The sequence below is a fragment of the Dryobates pubescens genome, chromosome 25 (genome assembly GCF_014839835.1).
Source record: "Dryobates pubescens isolate bDryPub1 chromosome 25, bDryPub1.pri, whole genome shotgun sequence".
Lineage (NCBI taxonomy): Eukaryota > Metazoa > Chordata > Aves > Piciformes > Picidae > Dryobates > Dryobates pubescens.
In genome coordinates this window covers 17,276,422-17,285,602 of record NC_071636.1, presented here as the reverse complement: position 1 = coordinate 17,285,602, position 9,181 = coordinate 17,276,422, and the positions used below count along the sequence as shown (strand labels likewise).

The following is a 9,181-nucleotide window of genomic DNA, read 5'->3' as shown; positions in this document are numbered from 1 at the left end:
AGGGGTGTGAACAAAAAAGGTAACAAGTGCAAAGAACAAAAAATTTTAAAATGGTAAACAAAAAGGTGACAAGTGCAAAGAAAAAGTTTAAACACACAAAAAATAACAGGTACAAAAACTCTGGATACAAAAAATAGAGTACTAAATAACAGAATAAAGTACTGAATACCAGAATAATAAACAAGAAGAGCAACAATAAAAATAAAAATATTAAAACCAAAATATGACAAGCTAAAAAATCATAAGGATTGCTGACAAAATAGCTGTTAACAAAAGCGTAAGAATTGCTAGCAATAAATAAAAAATAAGGATTATCATGACTACTAGATTAAAACAGAAACTCTATTAAAAAAAAGAAGACATCAAGAAAGTTAAAATGCACAATAATAATAAAAGGAATTAATAGAAAAGCAGGTTACAAATATAATAAAAAGGCAAAAATACAAAATTAAAATAGAAAATAGATTAAATGAACTAAACATGCAAAAAAAAAAATTGAAAAATATAAGATCAAAATAAAAGATTCAATACTAGAGTAAAAAAAAGAAAAAATACATTAAAGTTAAAAATAAGAAGGTGATTAGTATAACAAATTAAAATACAGATTAAAAATTACAATGATGAAATACAAATAATAATTAGGAAAGTAAACAAGAAATAAATTTTAAAAGCAAATGACAAGCAGGTCGCCTCAAGCCTTCTTTCCTGCTACCTGCGATCGTCGCAATAAACAACGGCAGAGGAATCAAGACCGTGAGGAAACTGCATTTCCCATGAAGCTGAACATCGATCAGCTGGGATCACAAACGCCATTCAGAAGAATGTACCATGGCACCATGTGAATTAGGACCGAATATTATGGTTGTTTGATAACCTTGTCTTCTCTCTTGTTAACTAAGTGTGCCTCTGAATGCAGACATCCTAGGAGGTAAAGTTTCATCTTTACATTTCGCCAAACAAAAATTGAACCAAAACAAAATCAAAACAAAAAAAAGGGGGGGGGGAATAGAGAGAATGCCCCCATAGCAGAAAAAAAAATTAGCTCATGGTAACCCTAGAGATGCTGTAACCTATCGGAAAGCATGCACAGACTCCCTTGTTGGTGAGGCAGGAATCGTTTATTGGTACAGAACAAGCAGCTTATATAGGAAAAATCAAGCAGGGTAAGCAATTCCCTGACATTCTTGCACCACTGCTGCTAATTGAGTTTTCTCCTTTGATATGCAGCTGTCCATTGTTATCTTCATCCCATATCAGGTTGATCTTCTCCAGCATGGAGGCAAGTGTCCTCCTGTCTCGCACTTCAGGTTGTTTACCACGGTCAGCTCTTCTTTATCATCAAGCCATCCTTCCAGTATCAATGTCCTGTTGTTCTTTCTTGTCCTGAAACCTTCCATAGATACTTTCTGCTTTCCTACAACTCCCCATTTTTATATTGTTTAAAACAGCAGCCATCACTTGTGTCCTGACCATCCTTGTATTCCTAAAAGCTATTATTACAAGTACCATTAACACTACAATTACAATACCAATCACTACAAGGATTCCACCTATAACCCACACTCGTAGATTCAGACCTGAGAACCAATTTTTTTAATTCAGCCAGCTAAGATCTTTGTTCAGTGCTTGCCATGTTGAATCAATCCGCACCTGTTGTATATTTGCTAATTGCAGTTCCAGCTGATGCTTCAATGTTTGGACATTATATTTCAAGGAGCTATCAAAGGCCCCTTGTAAGTGTGATCTTACTGACTTCCAATCATGCTGAGAGTCATTCCAAGACAAGGATGTTACACACATGTCCTTCTTATGATATTCCCAATCACACTGCAGCATCATATGGGTCTGCAAGGCAGCTTGTTGGTCTCCTAACCAAACAACACTGGCCTCAAGTGCATACAACCTTGCCATTATTTCCTCATCTATAGCTTCCTGCATCTGCAAATCATTTGTCACATTGGTTAATAAAGTTCTCACTGTGTCCGTAGTTTGTATGCCCTTTGTCAGAGCTGTAACTGAAGCAGCAGCAGATGCTAATATTATCACAGCTGATATTATAGCAAAAATTAACCATCCCACAAATCTTTTTGCCCTTTTTCTAGAATCTTTTAGTCCCTGGTCTAATAGCCTGATAACATGGTCCAATCCATTCTCACTCTCCCATCCTCTTGTCATGTTCACTGGAATCCAGACCTCTGCCCTTCTTCGGAAGGGAATAATCATGCTCTGCTGATCAATGTCTTTATCAATAATACAAGTCTTAAAAGTAATATTGCTACAACTAAGATGATATATGCTTGATTCGTTATAGATTATACAATCAATACCTATTCCTAATACATATGGGTGGGTAGTACACACAGTAGCAAAGGAACTACGTAGTACACGTTCTACTAAAATGCCTTTACATGAGAGGTCTTTTATATTGTAACAAGGCAAGTCCTTCTGACGATACATCAAGGAATCTTCACCATTGGAGTTTAAATGAGAAACACAACCTCAAAACATACCAAACTGGTACTGCCAGGTTCCACACACACATCCTTTTTTTTTTTTTTTTTTTTTTTTTTTTAAATTATTACACCTGGGTCCTTTTACACATTTTTGGTGAGCTGCTGGATCACGCTTCACCCCCCGCTCACCACTTAGGGGAGAAGCCCTTAGCTGCTCTGGGAGGCACACCACTCCCCTCACCTAATGGTCCTACCAAGAGGGGAGCGGTGGGCTCAGCCCTCTCCTTGGGCTCTCGCCAGCAACTCACAATCACTTCTAATTGCCTTGTGGATAGCCCATCTATCGCTTCTGTTGGAATACCTTTCTTCTGACCCACTAGGAGACAAAGGGGGGATTCAAAATGATGTTTCAGTTCTCTTAGGATACCATATGACAGAGACTGATACACGGGAGCAGTCCCACCTCCTGGTCTGTTTTCCACCACTCCTGGCATTGCACACATCTGTAACATTTCTGTATTTATAAAACCCTTATCATCTTTATCCATTAAGACATCAGAAATTGAAATTTGCAATCGTGTAGCTACACTTGGAACATGTTCATTAATCAACAATCCATTAGACATTTTAACACCATCCTGTACATTGCCTCCTTGATAAAGCATCCCGTTATCTCTCACCCCCATATTACTCATAGTAGCGGCAGGAGGTACACAAACACCTCCATAAGGTGGCGGGGGGGTAGACAAAGCCCCCGCCTGCTGGGGTATAGGAACCGAATGAGGCTGAGGGTAAAATCCTCCTGGAAAAGGAAAGGGATAGGGAACAGAGTTAACAACTTCATTAGTGGTATTTAAGGGAAGAGAGGAAGATAAACTTGGTGCTGTGGGTTGGAAAAGTGGCTGGTTTGGTTTGCCGAGCGGTTCTTGAGTAGCGGAGCTGTCGGGATCAAAAGAAATTAGTTTTTCATCAGTTACTTGAGTTGGTGGTTTTAACTTTGCATCTGGTTTTCTTTGTTTCTTCTGCTCCGGTTGAGGATTTGCTCCTTCTGCAGCTGCTACAGCTGCCTTAAGCGGAGGTACCTGTGGATATAAACCTGGCTCCTTTTCTGTATCGGTGGAGCCCTGATCGAAAGGATCATCCAGCTCTGGGTCTGACTCAGAGCTGCTGTCCGCGTATTTTGCACTTGCATCAGGCAATGTCTTAGACTTCTTAAGGGGCACGTCAAACGGCCTCTTTCGCTGTTGAACTAGGAGCTTTTGTGACCGTGCTCTCATTGACGGGTCATCAGTGCCTATTCTTTCCTCCCCCGTGTGCCCTGCAGCCAGACCGCTTGTTTCTGCCTGTGTTTTGTTGTTTGTAGGAAGCTCATCCTGCTTCTGAGGGCCCGCATGGGTAATGGGAGTGTTTAGAGTCCCCGAGGGTGAAGTGCTGTTGGATTTACTCATTAGCGTGGTCAGCGCTAGCCATAGTATGCGCCACGTTATTAAAATGTCCGGTGAAAAATCATTCCCGGATTTTTGTGCTTCTGAGAGGGTCTCTCCAGCCCTGTTCCACTCTGTTAATTCGTATGTCCCTGATTCAGGATACCAGGGGCAATTGCGATTTATCCACAGCAACAGAAGGGTAAGTTTTTGAGAGCTCAGTCTGTACCCTTGCTCTTTGATAATTCGCATAAGCACATCATGGTGCAATTGCTGTGATCTCGTGGCTCCTTGGCCCATATTCTTCCCCGGCCACAGTCCCCGTACCTGACCTGCAGTGTAGGGGATGGACGCGTCGTCTGCTCACTTCTCCCGTTCGGCTCACTGGAGGTGCAATCCGAGGATGAGTCTGAAGAAAGATCTCACTGAAATTCCCGATACGGGCGCCATTTTATCGGAAAGCATGCACGGACTCCCTTGGTGGTGAGGCAGGAATCGTTTATTGGTACAGAACAAGCAGCTTATATAGGAAAAATTGAGCAGGGTAAGCAATTCCCTGACATTCTTGCACCACTGCTGCTAATTGAGTTTTCTCCTTTGATATGCAGCTGTCCATTGTTATCTTCATCCCATATCAGGTTGATCTTCTCCAGCATGGAGGCAAGTGTCCTCCTGTCTCGCACTTCAGGTTGTTTACCACGGTCAGCTCTTCTTTATCATCAAGCCATCCTTCCAGTATCAGTGTCCTGTTGTTCTTTCTTGTCCTGAAACCTTCCATAGGTACTTTCTGCTTTCCTACAGTAACCCTAGAAACATCGACCCTAGAAGTGCTGTAACCCTCTCACCACAAGACACACAGCACAACTGTCATGAAATGACAGCCAGCAAACCTGCTTAGCACTGACCTCAATGACTGTCACGATGACCCAAGATGTCAACAGAAAGCATTTAACTTCTAACCGAGTGTCGTGACTGCTTCACTGTTGTGTGAATGTGAAGAGATCAGAATTACTAGGATGAGCAAAAACACGTTATTTTGTGTAATTTTATATTGGGCAAAGCAATGAAGCTCTTTTTGCTCTTGCTGTTTGCCTGCAGATTTCTGCCTGTGAAGCTAGAGCCTGGCCAGATCTACCTTTACAGATTAAGGAAATCTTGCTGCCATTAAACAATTGATGATTCTTGACCATCCTAGAGAAAATAAAAATGCAACATACCCCTAAAGCAGATTGTAAAAGATAGTGCTAAGGATTGCATTTGTGTCTTAATCTCTGTGTGCAATGTGTTCAGGCATAATCAAGTCTTCTCTGTCTAAAAGTGAAATGTAAAGATTGGAACTATTAAGACCTAAGTTCTTCTTTACAATGTCTGTTATCTTTGACCGTGTATTATGCCAACGCTGTTAGAACATTCTAACCAGTTCAACTTAAGCACCGTGCCTTGTATGGGTGACATGGGCCAACATGACAGGCAGTAACAAATTTTATTTGAGCTTATAGACAGTGGGTTATACAATTGATGAAAGAAGTTTTAAGGTTTTTAGGTTTTATTGTATTAATTTTGATTATTGTTAAGCCTGATTGTATTATGTAAAGTGTTCAAAGAATAACCCTTAAGGCCTTATTTGTAAAAAATAAAAACAGGGGAATTGTTGCAGAATGGCTTGCAAAGACATGGTTCTACGGAACAATGGTTTGAACAGAGTATGTAGGCCGCACTCCATCTTGTTATTTACTGCTCACAGTAAGCTAGTGTGTTGATGCAGCCAGGCCACCATGGCCTTGTAGCTGTGCTTGCAGTTGCCTGCAAAGGATAACAGGATACCAAAGCAAGGTCACTACGCCCTTACAGGCGATAACAAGTAAAGGAGAATGTAAAACAGAATTCTTGTGATTATCTCATCAGGATGGGAAAGCAGGATGTTTAACCGCAGAAGGTGGGGCTGGCAGCTAGGCTACTGTATATAAGAAGTGTCTGATGCTCAATAAAGTTGGATTTCGTGGATCATATTGATTGTGTTGACGCTTTCTTGCGGCACACAACATTTTCCACTTAACCCTTCCAGCTGCAGTGGCAGTGGAGGTGGAGGACACAGAGCCATGAGACAGCAAAGACACCAGAGACATGGATGGCCTGGGAATGGGAGAAGGGCCTGGGAACAGGCAGGAATTAGACCTTGTCCCCCCCAAAAGGGGACAGGATCAAGGGCCCAGCTGAAAAACGTGTGTGCAGGAAATGCCCAAATCTGGCAGCATTTTACGAGCTAAAAGGAGTGAATTCTCCTGCACCTCTGCATGTGTCAGTTGGGACATTACCAACAGCCCATGGGCACTCTCTTGGGGGTTTGAAATGGAGCTCCAGAAGAACTCCAGAGAGAAAACTGACAGAAATGGGCAGGGAGAGAAGGAATTAAAAACCCTTCAAATGAAGCTCTTTAGGCTGCCTCTGTGTGTGTGGATGGTGCTGGAAGTGTCAGGTTTGCCCAGGAAAGACTTCTCCAGCATCAGTTTGAGGAGTGATCAGGTTTTGCTGATCAGGAAGCTGATCAAGTCCTTTTCCCCTTTTCTGCATCTCCAGAGAGCATGAACATCCCCTTCTCTGTGTCCTTGGGGCTTCTCTGATCTTCTCTTGAGTAGTGACCAGCATAGAGATGGCCCTGGGCAGGGCCCTGCTGGTATGCCTGCCAGCAGGGCAGAGCTGAAGACAGGAGTGGGTGAGGTGGAATGGGCTCTGTAAGCAGGGCCATGGAGGAGACCTGGGGCAAATGCAGCTGCAGGCAGCAAAGCCCTGGGCATGGACTGGGAGGAGCCTGCAGCCAAGGCATGGGAGAGGCTGTTTGGAGGCAGTTCTCTGGTGGTGCTGTCCTGCAGCTGTCTTCAGGGGGTTGTGCACTGGGCAAGGAGCTGAGTCTGCTTCTTCAGACCTCCCATCTTCAGCAGCCCTTCCTGTCTGCTGTGCCTGTGCTGCTGGGCTTGGGAGCTGCCCCCAGCAAGGCCTAGTTCTGCTGCATGGTCCTGGGCAGTGCTGAGCCATCCCTTGCAGGTCAGACTTCTGAGCTCTTTGCTTCTCTCTGGCAGGGGCTGTGTCCTTCTCTCCATCACCCCTGCCTCTCTGGGCTGAGGAAGAGCAGAGCTTGCAGATCTGCCCCTTGGAGCAGCTCAATGGGTAAAGAGCCCAGCTTTAGGATAGCAGCAAGACCTCAGCCCCCTGCTAATCTCTGGGTGCCTCCCAACACCCTCCAGACCTGCTTCCCCAACACATCTTACCCCTTGTGGGGCTTTGAGGGTCATTGGTTCTGCCTGGAATTTGGGGGCTCAGCCCCCCGATCCCCAGGCAGTTGGGGTCAGTTGCATGGCCAGGGAAGGAGGGTTGGGATGCATAAGTACTAGGGGGTCTCAGCACAGGGATGAGAGGCCTGACCATTCTGGTGAAAGAAGTCAGACACAGTGTCCTTCTCTTCACAGTCATATGGTCCCCAAGGACTTGCCCAACAACACAGGGGTGGCCACCCCCAGCAACATGGCCACCCAGAAGGACCTGGACAAAATCCTGGAGGAGACCTATCTGAAGGAGGAGGAGCCAAAATGCAGCCTTGATGGAGAAGAGGGTGACAAAGACGTGGATGAGGAGGACAGCAAGGTTGAATTACATGAGGAGGAGAACCTGAGGAGGAGGAGGAGGATGAAGGGGAGGATGTGGAAGAAGAGGAAGATGATGTTGTGGAGGAGGAGGATGAAGAGGAAGATGACGAAGAAGAAGGCAAAGCCACATCAGTCCCCTCTTTGCCCCCCAAGCAGAAGAATCAGTGCCCCCAATGTGGGTAGAGCTTCCCACCCAGCTTGGAGCTGGTGAAGCCCAGCTGCCCCAGCCTAGTGAGCAACCCTTTGTCTGTGGTGAAGGCAGTGAGAGCTACAGCCTCAGTGCCAAGCTCAGCCAGCACCACAGGGTCCACACTGGGAAGAAGCTGTACGTTTGCACCAGCTGCAGTGAGAGTTTCACTCACAGCTTGACACTCATCGCCCAAGGGCCCAGCCACACTGGGAAGAAGCCCTTTGCCTGCACCAGCTGTGACAAGACCTTCAGCCACGTCTCCCACTACTTCCAGCACCACCACGTCCACACCAGCAAGAGGCTGTGCAACTGCAGTGACAGCAGCAAGAGCTTCAGCCACAGCTCTGTCTACCTCTCCAAGGGCCATGGACTGTGCAGCAGGGAGGAGAAGCCGCCAGTTCCCAAAGTTATTGCCAATGCCTGCAGCGAGTGCTGGCAGAGCTTCAGTAGGCACTTGGCCATGGTGTGGCACGTGCGGACCCACAGTGGTGAGAGGCCATACGGCTGCACCAACTGCGTCAAGAGCTTCAGGTGCAAATTCAACCTCACCCAGCACCACTGAATCCACACTGGGGAAAAGCCATTCCAGTGTGCTAAGTGTGGCAAGAGCTTCACCCGGAAATTCTCATTCACCCAGCACTGCTGTGCTTGCACTGGTGAGAGGCTCTGTGGCGACTGTGGTGACTGTGGCAACTGTGGCAAGAGCTTCACTCAGATCTCAACCCTCACCAAGCACCACCAGACCCACACCAAGAAGAAACTGTACCGCTGTGCTAAGAGTGGCAAGATCTTCAGCTCCAAGTCCACCCTCACCAAGCAACACCACACCCACACTGGTGAAAAGCAGCGCCGCTGTGCCGACAGGCTCTTTCTCATCCAGCAGTGCCGCACCCACACCAGCGAGAGGCCTGACGCCTGTGGCATATGGTGACAAGTCCTCTGTCACCAACACTGCCGCATCCACACTGGTGATTAAACCCTTCACCTGTGCCGACTGTGGCAGGAGATTCGGCAGCAGATCCCATCTCACTCAGCACCACTGTGTGCACACAGGTGAGAAATCCTTCACCTGTGCCACCTGCAGCAAGAGCTTCACCCAGAGCTCCAATATAATCAACACCGCTACATGCACACCAGTGGGGAGCTGCACCGCTGTGCTGAGCATGGAAAGAGCTTCAGCTTCAACTTCAACCTCATCCAGCACCAGCGTGTGTGGGGGGGTTAACGCCCATTCTGGAAACAAGACCAAAACGGTGGAGGGCTTGCAGGTGCTTTGCCCTCCCTGCAGAGCATTTTCCCCCTTGGAAACTGAGTCTGTTCCACTCCCCCCTCCCTGCCCAGTTAGGGTGTAAAAAGCAGGGCATTGCAGCTATTAGGTCTCCTTTAGGCTTCTGCCTCTCCTGGATGAGAGCCTACTGCGGCTGCCCTCCTGCTCCCCTGCCACGTGGTCAGGCCTGATCCTTCTCCCTGCCG

General features: G+C 46.3%; 1 protein-coding gene across 1 annotated transcript; it reads left to right on the top strand.

Moving 5' to 3' along the window:
- Window positions 1-7,566: 7,566 nt before the first annotated feature.
- Window positions 7,567-8,355, top strand: LOC104308957 (zinc finger protein 883-like). The gene has a single exon (XM_054173163.1). The coding sequence runs from the start codon at window positions 7,692-7,694 to the stop codon at window positions 8,268-8,270; it is 579 nt and encodes a 192-aa protein (XP_054029138.1). The 5' UTR covers window positions 7,567-7,691; the 3' UTR covers window positions 8,271-8,355.
- The last annotated feature ends 826 nt before the right edge of the window (window positions 8,356-9,181 follow it).